General features: G+C 31.6%; 16 protein-coding genes and 1 non-coding gene across 17 annotated transcripts; 9 read left to right on the top strand and 8 right to left on the bottom strand.

Annotated features, from left to right (window-relative positions):
- Positions 1-566: 566 nt before the first annotated feature.
- NEPG_02250 (uncharacterized protein) lies at positions 567-1,661 on the top strand (the record flags this gene model as incomplete). The annotated part of the gene is made up of 1 exon (XM_013204623.1): positions 567-1,661. The coding sequence occupies one exon, from the start codon at positions 567-569 to the stop codon at positions 1,659-1,661; it is 1,095 nt and encodes a 364-aa protein (XP_013060077.1).
- NEPG_02249 (uncharacterized protein) lies at positions 1,642-2,271 on the top strand (the record flags this gene model as incomplete). Its single annotated transcript, XM_013204622.1, has 1 exon — positions 1,642-2,271. One exon carries the CDS (start codon positions 1,642-1,644, stop codon positions 2,269-2,271), a length of 630 nt encoding a protein of 209 aa, XP_013060076.1.
- Positions 2,272-2,740: 469 nt separating this feature from the next.
- Positions 2,741-3,538, top strand: NEPG_02248 (uncharacterized protein; the record flags this gene model as incomplete). Its single annotated transcript, XM_013204621.1, has 1 exon — positions 2,741-3,538. One exon carries the CDS (start codon positions 2,741-2,743, stop codon positions 3,395-3,397), a length of 657 nt encoding a protein of 218 aa, XP_013060075.1. The 3' UTR covers positions 3,398-3,538.
- A 416-nt stretch (positions 3,539-3,954) lies between these two features.
- On the bottom strand, positions 3,955-6,798 carry NEPG_02247 (uncharacterized protein; the record flags this gene model as incomplete). Its single annotated transcript, XM_013204620.1, has 1 exon — positions 3,955-6,798. The coding sequence occupies one exon, from the start codon at positions 6,796-6,798 to the stop codon at positions 3,955-3,957; it is 2,844 nt and encodes a 947-aa protein (XP_013060074.1).
- A 1,477-nt stretch (positions 6,799-8,275) lies between these two features.
- Positions 8,276-9,449, top strand: NEPG_02246 (uncharacterized protein; the record flags this gene model as incomplete). Its single annotated transcript, XM_013204619.1, has 1 exon — positions 8,276-9,449. One exon carries the CDS (start codon positions 8,276-8,278, stop codon positions 9,098-9,100), a length of 825 nt encoding a protein of 274 aa, XP_013060073.1. The 3' UTR covers positions 9,101-9,449.
- Positions 9,450-9,547: 98 nt separating this feature from the next.
- Positions 9,548-10,117, top strand: NEPG_02245 (uncharacterized protein; the record flags this gene model as incomplete). The annotated part of the gene is made up of 1 exon (XM_013204618.1): positions 9,548-10,117. One exon carries the CDS (start codon positions 9,548-9,550, stop codon positions 10,115-10,117), a length of 570 nt encoding a protein of 189 aa, XP_013060072.1.
- Positions 10,118-10,307: 190 nt separating this feature from the next.
- On the bottom strand, positions 10,308-10,379 carry NEPG_02726. Its single transcript has one exon. It is a non-coding gene; the product is annotated as a tRNA-Ala (tRNA).
- Positions 10,380-10,410: 31 nt separating this feature from the next.
- NEPG_02244 (uncharacterized protein) lies at positions 10,411-11,281 on the top strand (the record flags this gene model as incomplete). The annotated part of the gene is made up of 1 exon (XM_013204617.1): positions 10,411-11,281. One exon carries the CDS (start codon positions 10,411-10,413, stop codon positions 11,122-11,124), a length of 714 nt encoding a protein of 237 aa, XP_013060071.1. The 3' UTR covers positions 11,125-11,281.
- A 401-nt stretch (positions 11,282-11,682) lies between these two features.
- Positions 11,683-12,381, top strand: NEPG_02243 (uncharacterized protein; the record flags this gene model as incomplete). Its single annotated transcript, XM_013204616.1, has 1 exon — positions 11,683-12,381. One exon carries the CDS (start codon positions 11,683-11,685, stop codon positions 12,379-12,381), a length of 699 nt encoding a protein of 232 aa, XP_013060070.1.
- A 401-nt stretch (positions 12,382-12,782) lies between these two features.
- Positions 12,783-14,267, top strand: NEPG_02242 (uncharacterized protein; the record flags this gene model as incomplete). Its single annotated transcript, XM_013204615.1, has 1 exon — positions 12,783-14,267. One exon carries the CDS (start codon positions 12,783-12,785, stop codon positions 14,127-14,129), a length of 1,347 nt encoding a protein of 448 aa, XP_013060069.1. The 3' UTR covers positions 14,130-14,267.
- A 436-nt stretch (positions 14,268-14,703) lies between these two features.
- Positions 14,704-15,458, bottom strand: NEPG_02241 (uncharacterized protein; the record flags this gene model as incomplete). The annotated part of the gene is made up of 1 exon (XM_013204614.1): positions 14,704-15,458. The coding sequence occupies one exon, from the start codon at positions 15,456-15,458 to the stop codon at positions 14,733-14,735; it is 726 nt and encodes a 241-aa protein (XP_013060068.1). The 3' UTR covers positions 14,704-14,732.
- Positions 15,459-16,278: 820 nt separating this feature from the next.
- Positions 16,279-17,065, bottom strand: NEPG_02240 (uncharacterized protein; the record flags this gene model as incomplete). The annotated part of the gene is made up of 1 exon (XM_013204613.1): positions 16,279-17,065. The coding sequence occupies one exon, from the start codon at positions 17,063-17,065 to the stop codon at positions 16,319-16,321; it is 747 nt and encodes a 248-aa protein (XP_013060067.1). The 3' UTR covers positions 16,279-16,318.
- Positions 17,066-17,682: 617 nt separating this feature from the next.
- NEPG_02239 (uncharacterized protein) lies at positions 17,683-21,733 on the bottom strand (the record flags this gene model as incomplete). The annotated part of the gene is made up of 1 exon (XM_013204612.1): positions 17,683-21,733. The coding sequence occupies one exon, from the start codon at positions 21,731-21,733 to the stop codon at positions 17,810-17,812; it is 3,924 nt and encodes a 1,307-aa protein (XP_013060066.1). The 3' UTR covers positions 17,683-17,809.
- An 876-nt stretch (positions 21,734-22,609) lies between these two features.
- NEPG_02238 (uncharacterized protein) lies at positions 22,610-23,881 on the bottom strand (the record flags this gene model as incomplete). The annotated part of the gene is made up of 1 exon (XM_013204611.1): positions 22,610-23,881. One exon carries the CDS (start codon positions 23,879-23,881, stop codon positions 22,610-22,612), a length of 1,272 nt encoding a protein of 423 aa, XP_013060065.1.
- A 464-nt stretch (positions 23,882-24,345) lies between these two features.
- On the top strand, positions 24,346-25,466 carry NEPG_02237 (uncharacterized protein; the record flags this gene model as incomplete). Its single annotated transcript, XM_013204610.1, has 1 exon — positions 24,346-25,466. One exon carries the CDS (start codon positions 24,346-24,348, stop codon positions 25,327-25,329), a length of 984 nt encoding a protein of 327 aa, XP_013060064.1. The 3' UTR covers positions 25,330-25,466.
- A 96-nt stretch (positions 25,467-25,562) lies between these two features.
- NEPG_02236 (uncharacterized protein) lies at positions 25,563-25,871 on the bottom strand (the record flags this gene model as incomplete). The annotated part of the gene is made up of 1 exon (XM_013204609.1): positions 25,563-25,871. The coding sequence occupies one exon, from the start codon at positions 25,869-25,871 to the stop codon at positions 25,563-25,565; it is 309 nt and encodes a 102-aa protein (XP_013060063.1).
- Positions 25,872-25,911: 40 nt separating this feature from the next.
- NEPG_02235 (uncharacterized protein) lies at positions 25,912-27,255 on the bottom strand (the record flags this gene model as incomplete). Its single annotated transcript, XM_013204608.1, has 1 exon — positions 25,912-27,255. The coding sequence occupies one exon, from the start codon at positions 27,253-27,255 to the stop codon at positions 25,912-25,914; it is 1,344 nt and encodes a 447-aa protein (XP_013060062.1).
- Between the last annotated feature and the right edge of the window lie 79 nt (positions 27,256-27,334).

Here is a 27,334-nt window from a genome sequence, read left to right as displayed (position 1 = left end):
AAGGGAGAGAAATAACAAAATAATGAAGAATTCGTCGGTGGTAGTGTGAATCTCATAGTTCTCCTCTATACACAGCTTGTCTGTATATAGCCCCAGTAGCTTAAGTTCATGCACTCATTCACTGCCTAAATACTAGAATAACTAATCATGAACACATAAACTGTCTTTCTGATTATAGGTATACTCTCTGCTGTGTAATATGCAATAAACATACTACTACAGCTGAATAAAGCAGTGAATAAGTCCCACCATTTAATCTCCTCTAAATGAACTGTCTCTGTTGTGTATATTAATTAACAAACCAAACCAATAAAGATTTGTACATTTAACTCTCTCTCATCCTTTTTATTACTCTTTTTATTCTTTATGACATATTTATATTTTAAAATAGCTCTTTAATGCTGTATACGAAATGGGCATTTTCGGGTTATTCGGGTATTTTTCAAATCTTCTTGTTGATTTCTTTTAATTCTTACTGATGTGTTAATGTTTTGTGTTGTAAATATAAGAAAGACCCATTTTATTCCAAGATTATAAATATTTATTGTTTATAAAATATTATTAAAATGCTGATATTGCAGGTACTTAGATGGGCAACAAATACAAAGCAGAGAGTTCAAAACATTTCTATCTGTCTTCTATGCCTCTTCACTATTGTTGTGCTCTACCTGTGCTACAATGTATCTTTAGAAGAAATTAAGTGCTATAGCGACCAGCTAATAAAGAACGCAGAGTATTCTGTAGAATGCACAAAAAGCAAAATACCCCGGGTGGATGAATACAGAGACAGCGAATATGATGAGTATAGCACAATTCTATTAACAGGAAAAAGAGACGCGGCTGATCTTATTGCGAAAATCCATAAAACAGCGCAGGAAATGGAAAACAGAACAAAAGGATATGACATTAAAATAGGAGAGTGCTCGCATAAAGATATGCAGAAGTATTTCTTAGTATTAGAAATTGAAAAGAGTGACAACACCCTATTATACATCAACAATCAAGGGTGGCAGGTAAATTCAGACATTCTTTCTATCTTTTGTGATCGTATGTTTACAGCAGACATAACAGGAATCAGTGGGAATAGACTGATAAATTTGGTATTTAATAAAATATCCCTTGGGCTTTCTGATGATGGCATTGAAAGTGTCCTTGCCATCTTGCATAACATACACAACTTATATAGCCACTCACTAGGAGTATACTTCTACTGGGTGATTAATGAAAAAGCCATTTTTCTCTCTTCTAATGTATTGCTAGTGCTTGTGCTGGGAGTATTCCTAATATTTCTGGAATTTATCACTGGTGGGAGTTTTAAATTTGATTTTTTCCGAGGAAGTGCGATCACGCATGCTCTGCTTGGGTATAATATGGTATTTATGAATCTCAATGAAATGACATGTTTTGAAGTATTTCTGCTCTACTCAGTGCTTGTGCCCCTTAATTTTCCATTGGCTGTTATTCTGGGGGTCTTTCGGGTTGTTTTATTTTTCTGTCTTCTAATTGGATGCGCAGAGAATCGAAGCATTTTTCTGCAACAATTCAACCTCCTGTATGAAACAATCAACAGAGCCACAGAGCGCGAACCTCTTTCACTATCTTTCTCTGCCGAGGGACTCAGTAAGGGAAAGCAGATTCCACATGCCAGTCAGAGCCATTGAAAAAAAACCAACACTTTTTAAGCGGGTGGTCAGTTTTATTTGCTATCCTTTTATAAAGCACAGAAAGCAAAAAAGACAGTTGTATACCACAGAAGTAACAAACGCATTATTACACCTTATAAACAAACAGGCGTACTTAAACAAGCAGATATTCATGCATGCGCGGCTGAATACAGACATGAAAGAAACCTTTAAACAGTTTGAGTGCATAGACTACACAAGATATTCGCATGAGGACATATTTGGGTTTGTTAAGCTTTACTTGCTAAAGGAATTAGGACCGCCAGTTAAATCATCAATTATAAAACGAATCATTGACAACAAATACGATAAAACACATATTCCAGGAATAGTAAAGGACATATACACAAACAGCAACTTATACACTATTAGAAATCTTCAAATTATGTTCTGCTTACTGATTTATACATATAAAATATTTAATTACAATAGTATTAGTGGAATGTTTTTGGTGGGGGCATTTATTCCTTTATTCTTTGGAGAGAAAGAAATTTCGCGGCTTAAGAAAAAGAATCCACAGAAGTATTTCACTCTTATAAACAGATGGAATGATATTATAAAATATCTTCCTAAAGGAAGTATTCATTAAATACCCCAAATATGCCAAATGCTCCTATGAAAATTATATATAATAAATTGTGTGGTTTACTAAGTATGCTTTGGCTAATAACAGTATAAATAAAATAAAAACATGCTTCTTCTTTCTAAAGGTAGAAATAAAAAATTTATTAACAGATATGCATTTATAATTTGCTTAGTAGTGGGATTGTAATCAATCAAGCGGGGAACAGAAAAAATTAGAGTTTAAGAGTAAGTATCATGTAAATAGAAGACAAGAGTATAATTTTCGGGTTATATCTATAATTTAGTTATACAAAGAGTATTTAACGAAACATAATTATGTATTTTACTATAGAATATTTAGTCTTATTAAAATATGAGATAAAAGATCCTTTATTGCCCATTATATCTGTTTATGTGTATGATTTTGTGTTGTATAAAATAGCAATTGTGCTTATATAGTTATGTACTTTTTTCTGCAATTTTGAATTTTCTTTATGGGGAATCTGTTGAATGAAATACTGAACACATTAAAAGTATTTAATATAACACAGGTGTCAGTTGGGGAGTCTTCGGTTCAATTTGTATCTTCTGGCCCGAAGATTACTATGATAAGTGCATGTGACTTTAATGCAAGCGGATCTGGTATATCCCGTGTCTATTCAACAGAGGCTCTACTGGCTGGGGTTGTGGGATGTATGCAGATTGAAGAGGTGAATGAATCTCTTGTATTTACACAAGAAACAGATACATACAAGATTGTTAATACAATACAGCCACTTCTGCAAGATGATTGGTCGTATGAAATTCCAGAGGAGTGGAGCACAAAGGTTATTGTGGAAATAGAGGCATTTAAGAAGTTTATTAACCTTCAGCAGGAAATAGAAACATCAGTGTATCTATCAAACGGAAACCTATATTTTGACAGCGAAGAAGCAAGCAATACAAGTATAATGCAAATAACACACTTAGACATTATGCAGGAGGGAACTGAAAGAGTAACAGTTAATTTTCCTTCTTTAAAATATTTATCAGGCCTTTTAAGCCGTTGTGAGAGAGTCTCTATTATGTATACAAAAGAGTGTTTATCCTTTGTGTTAATGTTCGAGGGTGATGCAGCCTACCACAGAGCTATTTTCAGTGGGCTTCAATAGAATTTCGGGTTATTAAGAGACAGCGCGCCAAGCTTATATAAGGAGCAGTAAAATATATTTTACTATTTATACTGCACATAATAATTCTAGTAGTGTTGGTTATATAGCATTGGCAAAATCCAGTATAATATTGTAATAAGTACACATTGTATATGAAATTATGTAAAGAATTTTCGGGTTATATATAACTTGGAATATAGTGCGAGATATAGCAGTCGCAAATGTTCGAATATAGAACAGAATAATATAAAATATATGTAGAATACAACTTAGTTGGATTATTTGTTAAATGGGCCTAGGAAAATTAAGAGCTAAATAGAATAGAGCAATAAATCTTTTATTATAATTCAAATAGAGCAGGGGAATAAATTTAGGCTATGCTTAACAGTATAATATGTAAGGCATAAATAATATTTTATTTTAATAAATTTCGGATTGTATTACAGCTATAATAATAATCTAAATACACATAGAATAATAATTAAAATAATACTATAAAATTATTGCTCCAAATTATAAATGCGAATGAACTCCTCAAGCATAGAACAGTCTAAATATCACCGAGCATAAATACATGCACTGTTTTGATAACATTCAAGTACTTTTGAAAACCGATCAGCATTCATTGTAGGAACGTTTTTGTATATGTATTCTTTCATTGAATTTAGTCTAGTTATAATATTTTTGTGATACTCGGCACTCCATAAGTCACAATCAATTATACCATACTCAGCACAGACATCAATCATTTTAAATAAGTTCATTATATGCCCTTTACACTTGCCTTCCTGGCACAATGCGCCAATAAAGATTAGTAAAAGGCTTGAAGTGCTTTTTGTATTAGAATGAATAGGCTTAATTAGCAAATTGTTGGTTTTCTCATTTTTCACAATAGACACAATATTATCTATATTGGCATAATTATTTGTTAAGCATTTAGTCATTACAACTATTTCTAATGAAGATATCATAGAAAATATACTTGATAGTGACCATGTATATACTACTTTAGATGTGTTCAAATGAGTATTTATCCACTTTAAAATGGCATATTGCGAATTAGTGTTGATTATATATCTAAAAATTAGCGCTAATTTACGGCACTCTATTTTTTCTATAGCATTGAAATAGTGCGCGCTTTCTACTTTCAATTTTTTATGTATTAAACTATGTTTATATATTTTACTGTATAGAATACAAGCTAATGGCAGGGTTGTAATGTTTTTTTTGTTTAGGGCCATGCTTCCAAATATATTACTGCATAATCTCACAATATGGTTTTCATCCGATAGAGTTATTCCAATTACTCGCATTAAAATCCCTGCGAGTATTTCTTCTTTATACCAGTTGGATTCTATCTTTTTATATAGAAACAAGGCAGCAATGAACTCTTGCGCGGTGTTTGATATGGCTTTAATCTGTATAATTGGCGCGGATAGGCTGTATCTAGAGGAAATGAAATTTAGTTCTTTCTTTTCTATATAATATGCAATCATACACTGTGTAAAAGTGAATGGCGGGGGTTGTTGTTTTTTAAGTTTATGTAGTTGTGCCTGCACACTGTTTGGCACGGTTTTTTCCTCTGGAAGAATAAAAAACTGTATTAATCTAGGAAGATGCTCTATTTTTAGCAAGCTAATCACACCATCTCTTGTGTATTTCACTGTAATATTTCCAAGTATATCAATTTGTTCATTGCGTAGTATAGACTTTAGCCAGGAGATCTCTACTTCTATCTCGCTAATTTTATGATTTTCATTACTATTTGGCCTATAAGAGCAGCTTCTAGATGCCTGCTTAAATATATACGTTAGATACTCTTGTATGTCTAAGAAAATAGTGTCTGTGCAATGCACAGGGTGCGCCAGGCTTATTTTCTGTAATATCTCATTAAGCCTGGAATTTCTATCGTTTTTGGAATTACAAATACCTATTAGTTTTAGTATTATATATAGCATATTAACAATCCCAGGAGCAATGCTAATTTTTATTTCTTCATTTAGGAATAAAGTAGAATTGTCCAACGTTTTTCTTAGGAGGAATACCCAGTCGTTCATCATTTGGATGCTTATTTCTTTCTCTGGCACCCTGTACTTTTGAAAGAAGTTTTTTAGCTTGCTGCGCTCTGGTTCAATATGATCCATGGAGTACGTATTTGTAGTGGGATCAAATGCAAAATAACAGAAAAGCGCCAGTAACGCGGCTTCAGATGAATTATTAGTAGTAGTTTTTCCCATATGGAGAAATCTCCACGGAAGTTTGCCAAATACATTATTAGAGTCATATGAAGACAGGTGTTCTTCTTTACTAAATGGAGTCACTTTCTCTTGTGGTTTATTTAGTATACTAGTATAACTTTTAATATACTGTATATTATTAAGTAAATTATCGGATTCTGCATCGCTAGAAATGAACATAAAACACTTAAGAATAATATTTGTCTCTTTTCTTTCTTGGTCACTGTTTTTCTTAGTATAGAACCTGTTTTTATTAACTAAGTTATATACTACACGTATAAATTCCATCATTTGATCTGCAGTATCTATATATTCGTATATATATAGTTGAATGAGCCACCTTGCACTAGTTAAAAACTTTCCCCTTTTTAGCTCCTTTAATGAAGTTGGTTCAGACATATTTTCTTCTTTTTGTATAAGCGGGCTGTTCTTACAGTCTATAAAAAACTGGATAATGTTTTCTGTTTCTTTTTGGTATACACATATTTTTGATTTTTTTGAATTATTACTATTTTCCGCGATAGAAAGGGATATGTTCATATTAAAAGTACAATCCTCTTCTACGCCTTCATTATTATCTTTTTTCTTTAATAAAACAAGTGTTTTCTCTGTTTGGTTTTGTCCCTCAAGTGTTAGTAGTATATCCATCCCTTCTGAGAGTAGAAGTAATGAGCCAAGTATTTTATATGCATGTATGGGGCTTTTCAAGTTTTTAAGAAAAATAAAGAATGAGTCATTTTTCTCCTCTATTGGATAAATGTATAAACAGTCATTTACAGGCGAAAACATACTAATCAACACATTATGATAGTTTCTTCTATACTCTTCTAATTCGCCTGCATTTTTATGTATAACAAATGTCTTGTCTTTGCCATAGTTTCTTATATAAAAATTCTCCTCTGAGTTTAATATTAAGCCATAGTCAATATCTATTTCAGAGGAAAATATCCGCTTATTAAATAGATATCCTTCGTCATAACTTATTTTTGCACGAATTAATCCTAATGGCCCTTCTGGGTTAACTCGTATTTTAAATTTAGTAGAGCCAATGCTTTGCATATGTATGTATAGTATATCGTTTTGCTCTAATCTGGCATTTGCTATTATATAAAATAATAATAATACAAATATAATTTCCGCTCTTTCTTTCTGCATTAATATCATTTTTATTTTAAAGTGTATATTAACTACTATTGTTGCGGCTGCTAACAAATTAAACCAAGATAAAATTTTATTAAACTAATTATCAATATATTGCTCTCTGTCAAAACGAATAATTAAAATATATATGAACTATGCATAATTTATTAAAAATAAAATATTATTTATGCTTTACAATATATAAATAACTGAATAATGAGGGGGAAATGGTGCAAATAAGTTAATTCATATTGAATTTCTACAACATAAAGAGAAGCGCATCAGCACTAATACCGACGAGTTGAATATTTTATTATCAGATACAATTAATGCAATAGAAGAGAATGAATTAAAGCCACTATCACGCAGTGTGCAGGATTCATCAAAATCTTTAAACACAGCTATATCTAACATTAAATACCGCGAATACTGTATAATAGAACACTTAAACAATATTGTGGACATAGAGCCCAAGAGAAAGTATAAAGTGTATCTGAAATATATTGTACTGTTTATTATAATGTGGGTAATTATAGCAATGTTTATAATCATAGTAGCTGTTTATCTTCCGGTGCACAATTAAGGCGTATTAAAACTGTTTATTATTCTCGTCTTATATACCTTTAATTTTCCACATATAACAGCTCTATACATCTTCGTACGAGTGAGTGTGTGGCTCCCACATTAGGCATGGCCCATTGTGTGATAGAAACCAACAATGGCTTTTTAAATTTGGTTTCTTCATTCAGAGCTGCTTAAAAATTCTTATTTATTATTCATACTTAATTGGATAAACATATTTAAAGGAGAGGTTTATAAACTGGTTACATTAGTGAAAGTATTTCTATATTTAAAAACATCTAATATGCTATATTAATATCTTATTTATTCATATGTATTTGATATACTAATTCATACATAAAGATATTTTAAAGTATGTAATCTATACTTAACACATCTATTGTTTTTATATTATAGTGTATAAACATATAATAGTAAAATATACCACAACCTCACAAAGTAATATGACTATTTCCTGCTGAGGCAGTTTATATTGGCAAATTATTAATTTATGTGAAGGAATATTTGTTTTAATTTTATTAGATTATTCTACAAGCAATAGTAATTCTCCTTTTAATATTGGCATAGAGCTAAAATTTATATAACTATACGTGTTTAAATATAAATATAAAATGTAATAGGAAATCATTAAAACGTGCAATATCTTTAGTATTTAGCACAGAGTTATGTGTGCGCTCTTTTTTATTTAAGGAGTTTCGAGTTATTTCATGTTATATTGATAGTTTGGGGCTAGTGAAGTCGTATATTCTGTAGTTAATCTAGTATGGATTTATAAACACTGCAACTTCTTTGGATAAAAGATTCTAGAAGAAGTCTCTAGCACATTTACTGTTTTAAGATATATTTACTTCGATATTTACATTTTCTTGTATATTTTACTGTCTTCTTTTCTATTAGTATCTATTTTTATTTTTCTGCTATGGTGAGTGTTGTGGTTTTCTTGGTGCTGTGCATTTTCTCAGTGCGCTGTATGGATGTAGAGGATATGGACAGAATATACTATAAAATACAGAATGATACTAAATATGTTCCAGGCGGAAAGAAAGTTCCAAGCGCATCAATTCTAGATGAAATGAATATACAGTTTGTAGTTGGCGAGAAAAAAAAGGAGCTCAGTAAATACTATACACCTTTAATAGTAAAGATAGACAAACTATTGAATCTGGCAGGGAAGGAGCTGGTGCATTCAGATAAAAACAACAAAATTATTCTTACTCCATTTAATAGTATAAAATTGTTGAATGATGATGGGGAAGTGAATGTAGGGTACTATGCAGGTAGCTATATAAAAAAAGACAGAATAATACAGAAGTATATAAATGGAGATGTATGTGATATATGTAAGAGCAAGAACTGGACAGGCGCAGTACATTACATTGCAGACTCAAATGAAACACATCTATCTGGCCCCGTGGAGGCATCTACATGCAGTTATAAGTTTTTAGTAAGTGGCAAGGATCTGACAAATATGGATGAGTATACTGTGCTGAATGCAACACTGGCATATACAGACTCTGATAAATCCAGCGATATTAAAGAGCATGCAAATGCATCTGGTAATGCAGAGCAGAAATCAGAAGAAGCCACCCCACCAAATACAGAAGGCCAGAAGCAAGATGGTGAGCAGGGGAAGAATACAGAAGAAAAACCAACAGATGTAGTAGAAGAGAAAACAGATATAGTAGAGGAGAAAAAGATAGAAAGCAATTCAGAAGGTGTGCACACAGCAAAGAAAGACTTATAAGGGGACTTACTGCTGTAGTTGTAGCATATATACAGCTTTCACTGATTGGCTCACTAAATCCTGGATTATAACTAGCGGAGGGTAGTTGGGCACCAATCAAATAGATTTAGTGGTGTAGTATAGAGAGTGCATGGACAAATGAACATGCACTATTAGCTGTCAAATTAAAATTGATCTGTGCATGCACCAATGAGTATCTAGAGTTATGGCCTTAGTGTTTAGCAAATTGACCAATAGAAAAGGATATTCTAAGTATGTTTTTCAAATTTAGCAGTTTTTATTCAAAAATAAATTAAATAGCAGCGAATTTATGCCAAATAGATTAGCAATCAATAAAAAATCATGAAGAACATTTCCAGCGGAACAAATTGGTCTGCATAATTTCCGTTATAACCTAATTGCGGGCGGTTTCTATTTAGTAAATCGGAATTACTTTTTATTTTATTTATGGAAAGAAAGGAGAAAACCAGTCTTATTCAAATGTTGAACACATCAATAGGAAGCATAAGTGGTTTGTTCAAACAAGCAAAGCAGCCAGAAGAAGAAAAAGAGGTGGAGTTAGAAGAAATAACGCCAAGCCAAGAAAAGGAAGAGAGTTTTCTTTTAGAAGAGGAGGAAGAATTTGAAAAAGACCTAAGCCGCCTTTCGATCTCAATTGAAGAGAGATCAGACCAGTCCAAAACAGAAGGTATGGAGAGCAAAGCTATGTTAGCTGGGGCATCTAATACGTTTCTTGATGAAATACAAAAGCTAAAGAAAATTATCGCACTAAAGGATGAAATCTGGCAGAAGGAAAGGGAAAAGGACAAAGAAACAACAGAGTTGCGCATTTTAGAGAGTATAAAAACTCAGGCCGAGCTGGACTACGAGAGAAAAAGAAGAAAAATACTTTTGCAAATGATAGATTCTCTTGAGAAAAGGCTTGAGGAGAGTGAAATACAGTGCTTAGAGCTGATGAAGTACTGCAATTTACTGATTGAGCAGCAGGAAAGGCCAGACGTAGACAGAAAAAAGTAAAATAAAAGTAAAATATTAATATTTCTAAAATGAATGGGTCTGTGTAGTGACGGGATGGATAGCAGATGGGCAGAGAGTAACTGCAGAATGAATGGGGGCATTGTTCCTGTTCTGTCAGTAAAAGAAAAGAAAACAGAGTGAGCCCGAGTTTAAACTCTTTTATCCTGTTGTCATTCAAAGGAAAGTAAAATGGAGAACCCGGGTATCGATCCCGGCACCTCTCGCATGCTAAGCGAGCGCTCTACCTCTGAGCTAGTCCCCCACATTTATTAGACAATTTATTTTTTTCATTCATGTTTTCAAGTCACTGTAGAGTTATAAAAAGAAAGCTAGGCCGGTGGACTGTGTACGACTATACAGGGGAGTTCAACCCTGAGCTATACAAGTACATGCGGAAAATGGCAACTCTACTTCCGCCAACAAAGAACAATAGCTTTCTTTTGGACATTGAGTCTTGGTATTCCATCACCCCCGTTGATTTAGCAAACAAGATTTCTCAGGGGGTTCAGAAAAAGTATGGTGGGCCAGTGAAGGTTCTTGACCTCTTCTCCGGGGTGGGAGGAAATACGGTTTCTTTTTTAAATTTTGGAAATACTGTGCACTCGATTGAAATAGACTACAAAAAAATTCGATGCTTGAGGCATAATATAAAAGAGTGCACAGATCGCGGTGAGAGCCAGATTCTTCACTTTAGTGTGTATGACCCTGAGGTACATAGTTATTTAGACCGCTCATATGATGTGCTAATGGCCTCTCCACCATGGGGAGGAGTGGATTATAAGGAGGACTCTGACTTAGCTCTATTTAATAAGTGCCGTATACTTGAGCTAGAGAAGATTTACAGTGATAAAGTTGGGCTAAGAATATATATGCTGCCGCGCACCATATCAAATAGTGTTTTTTCGCTGCTGAATTCTGATTTTGCTATTTTTAATGGAACTACCGACCGAAACAGAGTTGTTGCCAAGATAATTGCAGTTGGTGATATTTCTGGATTTGTGATATAAAACCATTCCTGTAAACTATGTACTCTGTGTTGTTTTATGTTGTAGATAAGAGCTTAGGCCGCCTTGCACATACACACAGCCAACACGTATAAAAATACTTTTTGTGCTTAATAGCCGATGTAATAGAAGGTAAGAATACATACATTTTTGTGATGTGGCTGCTATGGATTTATTTATGTCCGTGTGTGTTTATAGTGTGGGCAGTCTTTGCACACGTTTTATTATGAAATCTAGATGTTTATTATTTCTCATCATTCTAGCATTAATAAAACCTTTCAGTGTAGCAAAAAAACTGTACATATTTGTTTTCTTATATATTTAAGTATACTGTCGTATCCGAACAAATTAGGATAAATTAATTTATTTTTTTTACACAAGTCGGATAAGAACATACATATCAGAAACCATACCAATAAAGAAGCAATCAACTAATATCAATTACAAGCTTTGCCGTTCTAGGAACGTAGTGGAGTATTACGTAGAGACTTCACAGTCACCACCTACAGGACACAACATATACATTACTATTAAATAAAGTCAAAAATAAAAAAATACGATATGCAAGATTCTAGCGAGAGAGAGGCCAGCTCAAAATTGACTTATATCCAGCAAGGGCAAAAGAACCATATACGAAAATTGTATTTAGCAATAGAAGCCAGCAGATTTATGTGGACCGATGTATTTAGAATTATAAGAAACATTACATATTTAAACTGTTTGCTATTTTCTTGTCAATTTGTTTTAAATAGTGCTTTAGAGAGTATTTCTCTTGCGGAGAAAAACAGGTGTATTATTCAGAAAATATCTACTTATTATTTTATAGTTATTCAAATAGGACTTATGAAAGACATAATGCTTCTTTCTATTAACAAATTATTTAACCACAGAGAGGCTAGAAGGACTGCTAAATTAATTGTGGCAGTAGTTTACTTTTTTGTATTTATTCTGCTCTATTTTATTCCTACTATACTTTTAGAATACTCTACAGATCTATCAAGGAATAGCATTGTTCTGTTTCTGGGGATATATGCCTTTAGTGGTATTATGCTGTATCACTTTCTTATAAAAGAGATTATAAGCATTTTTATACAAAAAACTCTATACACAAGAATAAAAATAGAATTCACACAGAAAGCAGTAGAGAATATATGCAATGTAGTATATTCTGTGGCGCTAGTGTTAATATGTGCAGCCATTTTTCTATATATTGGTTGGCTTATACTGTTTCAAATAATAAAGGCTTACTGTGTATATTAATTAGGATATCAATTGAAAATCATCTTACACGAGGAACGGCTTAGAGAGTATGTGGTCCTCAACGGCCATCCATTCGAGGCCCCTCGAACCTTATATCAATAAACTGATTTCCATTTAAAAAATCATCTTAAATATTTACAAGCAATCTGCGAATAGTTCCAATACTTGAATAGCTGTGCTGAATTGTTCTATTGTATAAACAGGTGTATATCTGCGTATTTCCATAAATAGAAGGAGCTTTAGTTTTAATTTCAGAATATATATTTGACTTTTTGGATTTTTATAAATTTAATATAGCCTAAAAGACTTTTGTGTTATATAACCAGAAATTATTAAAAATACTTATTATTAACTTTTTCCAAGTCTATTTTATATAGAAAATATTAAAATAGTTATAAAATATGTTTCAGGGGTACGGTATAAACTTGAGAAAAAATCTGCAAGTGATGTTTAATGAGAAAAAATTAAGAAAGCAGTTAGCACTAAAAATTGAGGAAATTAACAAAAAAAATCGAACACTGCGTGCGCCATTAAAAACATTTGTTCCCATAATACTAAGCGTATGTACAAGAGGGGAGGTATTTAAAGCCGAGAGCGCGGTACTAAACAACCTTGAGTACAATGCGTTTATGGTCTTTTTAATGCAGCGCCTAAATAATATTGATACAATTGATGCAGATTTATATATAGAAGCGGTGAAGAACGCTATAAGAGACACTAAAACAACTATTACGGGTATAGAAAATGCTGCAAAAAAAATAAAGATCCCAAAACAAAGAGATGCATACTATAAACTGATGAATAGCAACCATTTATTTATAGCGAATATTTCTATAGTGAGAAGTTATGTGTGGACCGATATAATACATGCACTATATCCATATTATGCGACCAAAAAATTAAATAAAATTAGCAGCTCTAAAGCGTTAGATGAGATTTTAGAGCTAACAGGAGATGGCGAATGTTCTAGGCTTCAAAAAGTGTTGGATATAATAACAAACAATACAGGAAAATTTACTCGATGCAATGAGTTGGGAGAAAAGGAATCAAATTTAGATACTCTTGGACTATCAGAAGAGGATATTGAATCACTACATTTATTTACAAGCGTCAATTATAAACATTTAAGTATGATTATAAAAAAAATATACAACTCAATTAATATAGAAAGTACTAAAGATGGCGACTTTGATAAAATAATAGTTCTGAAAAGTTTATTTTTCTTTTTAGAAAATAGCTCGAATTTTGCTCCCATTGACGTAAGCTACTGCGAGAGTGAGTTTAAATATGCCTTGTACAACAGTCTACAGAGCTGTGATAATTGGGATGTAGTGGATTTTCTGTTCACAATCCAAGAAACGTTAAGTCTAAAAAAAATTAAGGGGTTTAGCTCTATTAAATTTAAAACTAATGTGGGGGATAATTATGTAAAAACTATAAAGCCAAATCTAGATCCTTTCTTTATCGAAAACAATAACCAAGCAAGAAGATGTCAAAGGCCAGTGGCTAAGCCGCCTAAAAACAACAGAACAGCAAAAAAATTGAATACAATCACTCCAGGCCAAGAAACTTCTCAAAATCAAGAAGATTCCCCTTCTGAATCTACGAATTGCCAGCCAACTCTAGTAAGAAGTTCGAATCAATTAGTTATAGGAATATTGACTATTATAGCATTAGTTTTTATCAGTATAATTATATACTGTTATAGGGCGCTAGAAGTAATAATTCTGAATTTATTTGAATATTGAATGGTTTGATCCAGATAATATCTACTATAAACACTATTCATAGGTTACTAGAAAGATTCAGAAAAAAGTTATAGAAGTTCTATGAAAGATTGTTTAATATTATTTCATAATTCATCCTATGTATAATATAGCCTCAGAGACATATGACTGTTTAATAAAGATATTTCAGAGTATTTAAAGCATATTCTTTTAATAGATTTTATTTTTGTATACAGTGCATATTTGTTCTATGAACTATATACAAAATTGTACTATTTCTCAACTACACACATACTCTTTTTTTCTTTTTTTTGTTTAGATTATTTGTGTTTGGCTTAAACTATTGCTTATATTAGAGCAGTTAGTTAACAATTGAAGCTATTTTGAAATATATTTTATTGTAGCATATGAAAATTAAGACATATTAAGACAACCATAGTATAAAAGCAAAATAATTTAAATTAGCTAATATTTTATTTTAAATAAATTATGCATAGTTCACAACTAATATTTATTAATTTCTTGTAAGATATAGTATAAATATAAATAATACCCCAATATTACTAGAAATATTATAAAATGGTCTATGTGATGCCATAGTATTAATAGTCTACGAGACTATTTCTATAAACGAGGGTTTTTCTTGCCATTGAAATTTTTAAATATAATACAAGGAAGCCACACGATTATATTAAACAAAGTAGTTATTCCTGCCACTATAATACTGATTTTATATGCATATAAACCATAGATCGCAGATTGTTTAATAAAAGAGGAATCTGCAGTCGAAAATATGTATGCATCATTGTTAGGTTTGAGTATGCGGGCAATTTCAATTAAAAATATAAAAATCATTACAATTAATGATGCCATGTAGATTAATATTGTTATGTTTCTAGTCTTTTTAATTGGTAATATACTAATTAAAATACTTGATATTATTATGGAAAAAATGGGCAGTGCACAAAACATAGATATAGCAAAAATCTTATATAACTCGACATTTTTCTCAAAAAACACTTCATATTGGTTATATATATAGATGTACGTAGGAATAAACCCGCAAACACAAAAAAATAGATTTGTAAATATAGAAATAAGCGGAGAAATTGCTCTATTATATATTTTTTGGGGGCTTTTACTTACATTTAGTGCAAGTCTTAAAATATATTGATAAGAAAACACAAATAGTACCATAAGAGCAAGAACTTTAAAGAATTCTACCGAAAATTCTTTTAGATTTTCAGTTGGGAGTTTATTTGGCTGGCTCATATTATACATTATTGACTGTATTATATCATTTAGGAAATCTTGAAAGACTGTTTTGCTAAGTTTAACTAAATTATTCATAAAATTTTTTTGTATTTTTTTAAATAGTCTAGAATGGAGAATTTTTCTCCGAATTAATTAATCTTTTTTACTAAGAACATAGTAAGTCTCTTATCTGTAGACGAAATTGCCTATATATTGTGATAGCTAGTGCGTGTGGTTGGTTTTCTGATATTGAATATAATGCCTAGGAATTGGAATGCAAAAATGTAATTATAATGAATTTTCAATTATAATAAGAAAAAGGCAGTATAAGAGTGTAGAAAACTATCAAAATAATTTGTCAGATGTTCAGAGGAAAACTTAACTATGGTCAGAAAAGAATTCTATTACGAATCTACTAAGTATATTTAAGATGCTAGTCCCAATTTAGAAATTAAATATAAAAATTGTTTTAAAAGACTAACTTTATAGTGAAAATAGTGTACAATATAGTGGGAAAATAAATATAGAAGAATGCATGTATACAGCCCATATAAAAGTGTTAAGTTTTTCTAGTATGCTTAAACTAGCCTATATATTTTCTATTTTAAAATGATTCTATTGGTGCAAATGTGTATGAATCACGGAGTATAGTATGCCCGGAATCTATTGAATTCTTAATGGTCATTTTAATATTCAGGAGAATAAATTGTTTGATTGTATTGGTTTACTGTGTAAAAATTTATAATTGAGTAAATCATAATACATTGCATTTATGTATATAAATATATATTTTTGAGTTAGTTTAAATATGTTAAAACAGAATTTTATTTTATTTTAAGTCTATCGAAATGTCTCTAAAATTAGAATTAATATAATTTAGTCTAATACTAGACTGAAATAGACATTTTATCTCTATAAATTTATTGCTTGTCTATTTAATAGTGTTAATATTTGTGTTATACAGATAGTATTGCACCTTTTGTGAATACTAGAAGATTGCTCTGTTTTATCCAGTTTATACATTGTGCATAAAAAAAAGCTCCTAAAGGAATAGATACGCTAAATAGTAACATCAGAATAATAATGAAATACACCCAATTGATTATAAATGAAATTTTTTCAATGGTTTCAGATGGATATTTAAATTTGACTATAGACTTAAACATACTAAATGCCTCTATTAACAAGAACAGAAGGGTTACATTTCCTGTTATAGTATATAGTATAGACCCAACTAAATATTTTTTAATCAAAAATCGATTACTAAAAGATATTAAAAATAGCTTAATTATAGAAATCATGGAAAATGATGCATAAAATATGACTAAAAGTGCAGTTTTCCCTAGCCAATTTATACCGTACAACTCACTTCTATCCACGCACCGAATTTTTAATAAGTTTTTGTTTGGCTCGAAAAACAAACCAAGTGCTAATAATGAAAATATTAAATTTATCACACTTAAATACAACCCTTTAAATCTGTAGCTTGGCGCAATTAGTATTGCAAAAAAAATCTTTAGTGTAAATTCAACACTAAAAGAAAGTAATATATTGAGCGCTATAATTGAAAATAGTTTTTTAATAGCTACTGATTTTTTTCTCTTGTCCCCATTTTGCCATTCTATAAAATTGTTTGTTATATCATTTGATATTTTAACATTCATTTTTTGAATTGATGACCATCCTTCCTCGATGCTATTCATGCTATAAAAAATTGTAAATTTTTATAAATTTATGCATCCGAGAAAACTATTAGCCAATAACGGAATAAATTTTTATCACATCAAATCAAATCAATCAAATCATTATTCAATAGATTAGAGCTGTTTGTATTGCAATTAGAAGAATATGCCCTGTATTGGTTTACTTGAGGCAGCATAACATAAACATTAAATATTGGTAATACTTTTAAAGGGGTTCTTCTTAAATACTTACGTAAATTACAGCAGTATGTCTATAATATGTAGTAGACATACAAATTATTATTTTATTATGTTTTGTGAAAATATTCTATTAAATACAGTTCCTAGCCTAAATAGATTCTTAAACCCATGAAAATAGTTCAACTGGCAAATACGTCCCCTTCTAACTATATTAAGTGCTCAAATAATATAGTTAAAAGCATAAGTTGTCTATAAAAATAAGTATATTTGCTAAAATAATGAATGTATTGCAATAGATGAAAAGAAAAAGCAATTAATATAAAAAATACATAAAAACTGAAAACAAAATATACAGAAATTAATGAAAACATGAGAAAACACCATACCTTTTCTAATAATTGTAATATAAGCATGATTTATTAAGATAAAATACTATTTATGCCTTATAATAATTATCTTTATTAATTTTTACTCTTTTGAACTTTTATAAATATATACTAGGCCACCATACTTAGAGAACTTCATAATAAATTAAGATAGAAAGAGCTATTTGTTATGTAACACTTAAGCAGCGCTTGTAGATGGATGAGCTTCTTGTTTTTGTGTAGAGGGCGCATAGCATTCAGTATTTTTAAAATTTGAAGTCAAAATATCCCAAATTTCACAATGAATGCCCAATTTGGACATTGTATAGTTATTTTCTTTTACAATTATTTTGGCGCATTCCATTTTTTCCATATTGTCATCTGTAATTGGGGGTAAAGAAAGAACAAAGCTTTTATAGGATTTTTTTATCAAACTGTCGTCTGTTTTATCTAGAAGAGATCTAAGTACCGGGCATAAAATAAAGGAAGTATACTCTACCGGGTCGTCTTTGTTTTTGTATAAGCAAATGCCATAATAAACCATGTCTTCTGATATATGCGGGCTTTGCAGCATTTTTACAAGAGATTTAAGGGCTTTTATAGGAGAATACTCGGATAAATAACTTTTTTCTGGGTCTTTGGGTCTTGTATAATAATAGGTAGTGTACTCATCTACACTTTGTGTAATACGAACATTCCATTCTAGAACTATTTGGCTTGGGTTATTGGTTTGTTTCATAGCTGAGTTAAGGCAATAACAATCCAGGTCTTTATATTCGCTATAGATATTTCGTATAAAAAAGTCACTATAATAGTTTACAGTTATTTCTTCATAGTTTTTTAGGATTTTAGCTTTATTTGGGATGCCTTCAAAGAATATTGAATTAATGGAACTATAGTTGAACTGAAATGGCGCTGTATTACAGATTAAATTAATATTAGCCATATATGTTTTTTTGAAGGGGTAGTAAGAGGATAGTGGAATAGAAGACAGCAGAAAAGTAGACAAAAATAGCGGTATTCTTGGGTTTGGTTGCGCGTCTTTCATTCTAGGCAGATTTTTCCTGTTGTTGGATGAAGAGGGATTAAACTGTGCAAAAATAAAGGAAGAGTTAAGCACGCTTTCCTCTAGGTAGTAGAATATAACATCAAGCCCTTTCTTGTTCATTTCATGCATGGTTTTGTCCATGTATAAGTCCGTAGTAGACATCATTGTCCATTTTTTTGTTGTTCTATTATAGACAGCTGGATAGATACATTTGGAATCAGTAACACTGCTTATGTCTTCATAGATTTGTTTTGTAGGTCGGCTTAAAAATGTCTGGCCAGTTTTGATATTTATTCCAAAGGCGACTGGATTTGTGGATATTAATCTGTCCAAGTAGACTACAATATTCTTAATTGTATAGCAGAGCTTGTTATAGAATTTTCTATTTTTAGAATTAACCACCGTGTATCTAGGAAGGTGTATTATTTTCACACGATGCTTTGAATTAAGAACCAGCTGTATGTGATAGTGAATGCTATGCGTGATTGGGATGTCATTTGCTAGCTGAAAATACGATATGTATGATTTTACTACACTGGAATCTATCCACTCCTCTGCATCACTAGGCAGATTGCCTGCCTCTTTGTTTGATTGGGTTTTATAGGTTATTTTAGAGGTAATGAGCGCATAGCATCTGTTAAACTGCGAAACAGTAATAACATTCTTTCCTAACAATTTTCGAAGTATAGTTTTACTAGCACAAGAGCTAGCGCCACTGCGTGTAACGGAGGGCATATTTATACCCTTTATTGAAGTTTCATCGCACACTTCTGCATTAGTAAGAGGGGTTGTTGTTTCATATATATAAGGTGCATTTATATAGAATACTCTAAATAGGTTGAGCATAACATCAAGTACCTCACTGGGTTTGCAATTTATAATAGGCACCCTATTAATTTTTATCGCACACACTGCCTGCATGTCGTTATCTGATAGTTTGAATTTGCTTTTCTGAACTATGTGTGCTAAGGCATTTATTATGAAAAAACTATTCGCCCACTTTTTATTAAAACCGATAGCTACCCGGTCTCGTATTTGGTTAATTACTTTCTCTGTTATGTGGAACATGTCTTCGTATATCTCCGGTATTTTTAAAATAAACCCTAGCTTATTCTGTATTTCATCTGGTATATCCTTTATTTTAGATAACAACTCGATGGATTTATTTTTTTCCTTGCCTTGGGAGGTTATATCTGAGTGGTTTATCTGGCTATAGCTAGCTATTATGCCATGTATAAGCAAAACAGGATCTATTCCCTTTTTATCATATATATCTTGAATGGTTTCGTTTTTCTGAATAAATTCCTTTTTTATGAAAACAGCTTTAGGCGCTTTCTCTACTTCTATACTCTGAGGAGACCCCATATTATAAATATAATTATATAGATCGTCCAAGAACCCATTGTAATAGCATGAAATGGAATTAGTCGTAGAAAATAAAGCTTTTTTCAATTCAATTGGCAGGCTACACAAATATATAATGCAATCCATCTTTTTGCTGTGGGTTTCATATGTCAATGAAGAAATAAACAGCCATATATTCTTATATAATTTGTACAATTTTTGGATTGTTTCATTAAATATGGGTTCTGTATAAAATGGTGTGGTGTAGGCCAATGCGGGTGTCTGAGGTGTGCGATTCATACGAGCTAGCCTTTGGCACTGATTTTTTTTGTAAGCAATTATATCTGGGCTGTGATGTACATGGCAAGAAAACTTTCTAACACTGTTTTTTTTAATGTATTGATTTATCAAATCATATGCATTTTTGTTGTCTAGTAGGCCTGATTTTTGATTTACTTGATCTAAATTAGTGCCTTTTTCCATTTTAGGGCATTTTGCATCTTCTACTTCTGTTATTTTTGAACTTTTGTTTGGAACATCTAGTGCTGCCAAGGTGGTAGAGTCAGATGTTGCGCTTTGTTTCTTTTCAATAGTTTTTCTGTTTTGTATGGGATTTAAGTTGCTTCTGATGTTAATCATTTTTTGAGATTCTTTAAAAGATTTATGTGATTCACTAAAAGTATATTCAGAAGAAGACGCTTGGCTCTGTTCCAAATCAAAGCTGCCAACGGAACTATAGCAGGGCTTTTTAGTGGTTTGTGAAACTAGATTCTTTTCGGCTGCAGAAGGACAAGAATCCCACTCTTTTTTCCTTTTGATAAAAGTGTTAGGTGAATTGTCTAAACTACTTGAGTTATGGGAAAGATTTGAATAATTGGAAGTACTTTGGCTGCTTAATGTATTTTCATTTAGATCTAGTAACCTCTTCGTGCTATTTGTAGCATTAAATGTGCCTGTGTACGATTTATGTTCCTGGGCATTTCTTTCTTTACTATGGGTAGAAATTTGATCGCTGTGCGTGCTGCTGTTCTCATTACACATATAGAAACGAGTCATATCTTCTCCTTCTGTGTTTGGTATATAATCCTCTGCGCATTCTAATTCTTCATTTAATTGGTTAAATATACTATTGAATGCATCAATATTAAAATCGCTACATATTATATTTTCAAAGTCGCTGCTAGGTAGATCATCTATGTTTATAGCAGGTAATTCAGGCCGGGCAATAGTATTTGGCACTTGTTCATTTCTATTGTTTGATTCTGGCTGGTTGGCTTTTTCTAGTTCCTCGAAATTTATGTAATTTCCTAACATTTTTGCAATTTCATTTAAATCTGGCAATGAATCATAATTATTTGTCTTGCTAATGTTCTGCTGGTCTGGTTTACTAGTATCCACTACACTGTGCTCATCGAGTCCGGAAAAACTATTAAATGAATCAATAGATCGCTCACTCTGGCTATGGCGAGCTATGTTCATAGCAGGACTTTCTCTTTCTAAATCGGTATAATAGTTATTCTGCTCCACCATGCCATTAAGTAAAGGAAATTCCATTTGGTTTTCGCCTATTAATTGATTATTTTCTGAGGTCGGTATAGATGGTTGTTGGACTTCATTATCTATGTATTCACCTCTGTGCACTGGTGTTGTGGCAGCAATAGTACTTAACCGGGCCCGTAATCCAACAAGTATAAACTTCTTTGTAAGAAATAACTTTATAATGAATTTCATTTGAAATGTTTAGTTTTTTCTCTTCAAATACAATTACCAGATATAATAGCCAATGATCAGAACCAATCTGTATACTTTTGGATCATTCTAGTGGCGTTAGGAGTAGTATTCTTGTTATTGGTAGAGCTGTAGGTTTTCTAATGTTTATTCTGTATGGTTTATCTGGCTGCATATACTAATTCTTAATACTATTCTATAATTACACATCAGATATAATCTGAGACCCGAAATATGTATATGTAAATGATATTTAATAGCTATTTATTGGGGAAGCTGTTCCTGGCGCGTTATATGTTATAATTATAATTAAGAGAGTGGATGATTTTACTAAATATCATCTATATTTAATTTTGTATGTGATTTTTTGGATATTCTTGTGGGTATTTATAATATAGAAGTACATGTTTAAAAATATACAGAAATTAAACTCTTCAGCCAAAAAAATTTAAAATTAAACACTTTAATAACACTTTAAACCAAGCAAATTAAGCAAAAACAATCTGAATAATGTAACTGGAATGGAACAGACATGTATTGAATTCGCCATATTTATTAATTATTACTACACGGTATATAATAAAATATTATGAATAAAATAGACTATTTAGATATACTATATTTCAATAGAGTAAGAAGTTGTATGCAGAAAGAGTTATAATTATTTAGTAAATTATACAGTAGGATATGAATTGCGTGTGTTTAAATAAATTCTATTTATTTATAAAAGAAGGCAATTTATGTAAGGAATACATAATATATACGAGCCTATAGTAGATGCTTCATTTTAATGTATTTAAAGTATAAATATTTATAGGATTTTTGTATTTAGCAATATAAATCTAACAAGTTTAGTATTATATACCGGATTGGTTAAATCTATTTCACTATAAGTGCTCTAAATAACATATAACTTGATATAATAATTCCAGGAACAAATGTGCATGCCATAAAAAATATAGCCTGCGCTTTCTTCTTTTTTTGTTGGCTTATTTTATGTGCGATTATCTCATTTAATAAACTAATGTATAGGTTAACTCTATCTATAACATATTCTAAAGCCGGCATTGTTAGTGTATTATTTTCTATAAGTAAGATTAATCGGGCATTTATATTGTTTAGCATATGCCCTAGCTCTAAAAGACTTTTTTTAAATATTGTTTCTTTCGGCGCTATGCGTGTGTTTAGAACAATGTGGTTATAATCTATGCAGTCCGTATAGTCATTTGTTATCTCACGGATTATACTGAATACATCTAGTACTTCTGAAATATTGGTTTTTAGTGCATAGAGCAAGCCCTTTTCGTAGTTAGAAAATTTTATATTGCTTGGTTCGTCTTTAAACTGGTGATAAAACTTAATCTTCCCCAGATTATTCATAACTAGATCCATTGCACAATCTATTTTGTACATTCCGCTTTCTGTTTTATCAAATAAACATACTTCTTTTGTAGAAGAATACTCTTTATAATATTGAAAAAACTCACACAGAGTATTTTCTATAATTTCTCTGACATAAAATGACATTAAAAGGTTTTCATTCACTGTAAACATCATGTATTTTAAATACGGATGATACGCATTTCCAGAAGACCGTATTAGAGAAGTGTGCCATTTATTGCATGCTATTTCTGTATATTTTATTTTATCTAATAGTGCCTTGTCCTTGAATATGTTTAAAATATAGTCTTGGCATGCCTTGCTTAGAATTAAAGTTTCATTATTGGTTTCCGCATTGTCTATTTCTATGCAGTAATTCATTATACTAATCCCTAGAATCTTTTTTGCGAGAATCTTTAGCTGTGCGCTAACACAGTCCTTTGGCCGTATAGATACTATACACAGACTAATATAATTAAAAATAGCCGCTCGAAATAACTCGAAAAAGACATTCTGTTTGCTTAAAGTGTGTATATAGCAATTCATAGATAAACACATTTTCATAAAGATTTGGGTGATATGTTCTATATTAAAGTATTCAATAAAATCCTCACTGTTTGAATTATGGATAGTGGTGTCTGTGTATATAGAAGGCATTATATACATGAACAATTTATCTGTTTTTATGTTTATATCTTCTTCTATATCACTAATTTTTATTTCTTCTATGAGAGGAATTTGTTCTAAATTTATATTCTGTGAACTATGCATAATTTATTAAAAATAAAATATTATTTATGCCTTACATATTCATAACAGAGAATGCTCAAGTTACATTTATAAGCAAGGCATCCACATGATATTTAAAAAATAAATATTCTTATTTAATAAACCAGATTTTAGGAGTATGCTAGTATAATTTACTACTGAAATTAAGTTATATGTATATGTGCAGTATGGTTTAAATATGAATGTGTAAAGAATTGTTCTTTTTAAGAATTACTATTAGTATGGAAGAAATACTCTGACTTTCGGGTTAGTCTCTTTATAAATAATTCTCCTTTTTCTTATCATACATTTTACTTTTATGCTGTGTTTTAGTGCATTCTTTTGAATGTATATACTCTCCCTCTATTAAAATAAAAGGGGCGGCTTTAATAAGAGTTTCTATAATAGTGAATACGCAATTGGTCTACTAAAAACACAAGCACAAATAGCAACATCCAGGGGAATTCATGGACAGTGAGCTTTACTATAACATCAACGAAAGTGCGATTGATCAATCGGTTGATAAAAGAATGGAAGAGTACTTAAAAATAGCTGCAGAGACCAAAACCACAAAGTCTATGATATTCCCGTTCTCTGGTTATCAGATGGTTATTGTTCCTGCTGTAAAAGACTGCATTACCAGGAGCAAAGAAACCCAGCTGCCAAGAGAGTTAGAGAATTCCATGAGCGTCTGTATAGAGTATGAAGCAAGGAAAACAAAGCTCTTCAAGAAAACATCAAGTGATTTAATTTTACTTCTTCAAAGCAATGAGCCCAGCCCAAGCATTCTTAAAAGCATTACACAACAGCTCAAAAAAGAGGTGAAATATTTTTTGAAGGACTTAAGCCCGCGAATAAATGAATACTTAGCAACTAAATTAGAGCATATTTCAAAAGAAGAAGCAAAACAGCTTGCGAATAAAATAGACATAACATGCCGAATAAATCTGATTGAGATAAGTGCAGTAGAGTTAGGAGGAGTGAGTAATCTGGAAATTCTTCTGGAGAAATTTGCAAAAGAGAATAGCATACAAGAAGAATCACTTTTAGAGAAAATGAACAAATTATATCCAAAGATACCAGCCAAGTATAATGAGTATCAAATGAAGTATTTAATGGGGTTTATGCTGAAAGTGTACAAAATAGTTGCCGGAGAAGTTCCTATCTCTGATACTGCAGCAAACACTCTGAATCAACAGGGAATAACACTAACCGAAGTACAGTATTTAGAAGAGTTAAGAAGATTCTATAGCCAGGTGATAAGCAGTATTCTTGGAACGGCAGAATATACAGAGAGTTTAGTAGAATTACTTCCACAAAAAAGCTCCAGAAGCAAATCAAAAATCGCAGGCTACAAACAGTTTAAATATGGCATCTTTATACTATTACTAATAGTTTTAATTATTGTAAGTTGCTGGGTTATTTCACATAGACAAGAATTTAAATTGTAATACGCTCTGAAAGGCCTTAAACAAATTTGAGTTATACTATTTTAAATCACCAAGAATGAATAGAAATATAGCCCGACATAACAGACATAAGGGCCATGGACGCATCGATAAGAATGGCTGAATAAATGCATTTAGACAAGTATTATACCAATGTAAACAGAATTAATTAGTTTTGTATTATAGAATTGTATATTCCACAGTAAAGAATAAAGAAAAGTAATCCAAATATGTATTTATTGGCGTGCTGATGAAAGCAGTGAGGTTACATATCCCCAGAAGGCAAGAACCTTCTCTCCTGCCTTAACCTTTTCTTTAGCCTTGTCTAGGGAGTTTTTGAACAGGCTCTGAGCAGTAAGAATGCTTGAAGGGTTGGAGGTTATAGAAGAGCCACTGATTACTAGATGCCCATTTGTGAAGTTCTGTGCAAATGAAGGAAGCTGCATTTTCTGATCGTCATTTCCTGGGGAAAGTGGGCTAGCGGATGTATTTTCTATGTTTATTGCAGACTTTTTCTGTGCATCAAACAATCCATGTCTGATCATATCAGATCTTTCTATGCCCAGAGAAGATTCTTTCTGGTCTTTATTCTTCTGATCCTTTTTCTTTCTTTTCTTTTTCTTTCTTTTCCTTCAGTTTCTTTTCTTTCTTATCTTTTTCCTCTTTCTTATCTTTATTCTTTTTCTCCTTCTCCTTTTGATCCTTTTCTTTATTCTTCTGATCCTTCAGTTCTTTTTTGGTCTTATCAAGCGACTTTCCCTCTTTTTTCTCCTTCTTTTCTTCCTTCTTCTCAGTTTTTTTCTCGGTTTTCTCCTCTTTCTTAAGGTCTTTTATGATTGTCTCAGTGTTTTCGTTCACAAAGCCCTCAACAGTCTTTTCGGCCTTTTTCAAGTGGTCTGTCTGTTTCTTTGTTACTTTGATATCTTCTTCAACCTCTGTTTTCTTGTTTTTGTTTTGTTCCAGAACAGAGCTGTTGCTTTTTATTTTTTTCTCAATTGCTTTAATGCTCTTCTTCACCTCCTCCTGATTGATTTGGAATTGCTTCTGAGCACTTTTCAGATTTTCCATCTTTTCTTGGACAGTATTCTGGTGTATGTTCTTCTGGCTTTCTGCAACTGCAATGTTTTTCTGAATCTCAGCCAGGTTTTTTTCCAGAGATGCAAGCTTCTTTGTCGCCTCGTCCTTTTGCTTCTGTAAATCCTTCAAAGTCATTTTATTGCTTTTTATGACAGTTTCGCTTGCCTTTTCATGGGCTTTCACGGCATCCACATTAGCCACCTTAACAGACTTTGCTGAGCTGCTCAATGCACTCTTTGAGTAGTTGTTGTACTTCTCAGACGCATTCTGGCTAGACTCTGGCATAATTGGCTTGTAAACAGTCACTACACGTATTTCTGTTACAGTAACAGTCTTAACATTGTTCGATGATTTGTCGCCGTCTTTCTTATCTTTACTACTGGATTTATCTTTACTAGTAGGCTTATCCTTAGAGCTTCCAGACTTGTCTTTGCTGTCAGATTTGTCTTTTCCGCTGGATTTATCCTTTATGCTTCCAGACTTGTCTTTGCTACTGGGTTTTTCCTTGGCATTCTCGTAACTGTTGTTATGCTTATCAAGAGTCGTTGACTTAGTGGAAGACTTGCTGGTGGATTTTTCGGTAAGTGTTTTGGTATCTGTCCCAGTTGATTTTTCTTTTTTGTCTTGGGTATCTTTTGTTGTATTCTGCTCAGTCTTTGTACTTCTATTAAAAATGTTTAAAAAGGAAAAAGGTGAAGACTTTTTTTCTTCCTCTTTTGGCTTTTTGTCATTATCACTCTGTACCTTTCCTTCTGTGTTCTGTGCTGCTGGTGCATCTATAACTATATCCTTAGCAAATAGTTCGCTGGCTAATACAGTAGAAATTACTGTCAATATAAAAAACTTCTTCATAACTAATAACACATCTATTCATTAAATATACAACCATCATACACTGTTTCACTCCTGCCAAGAAACATAAATACAATGA

Source organism: Nematocida parisii (genome assembly GCF_000250985.1).
Source record: "Nematocida parisii ERTm1 unplaced genomic scaffold supercont1.6, whole genome shotgun sequence".
NCBI lineage: Eukaryota > Fungi > Microsporidia > Nematocida > Nematocida parisii.
The sequence above is the reverse complement of the archived record's forward strand: the minus strand, read 5'-3'. Positions and strand labels throughout refer to the sequence as shown.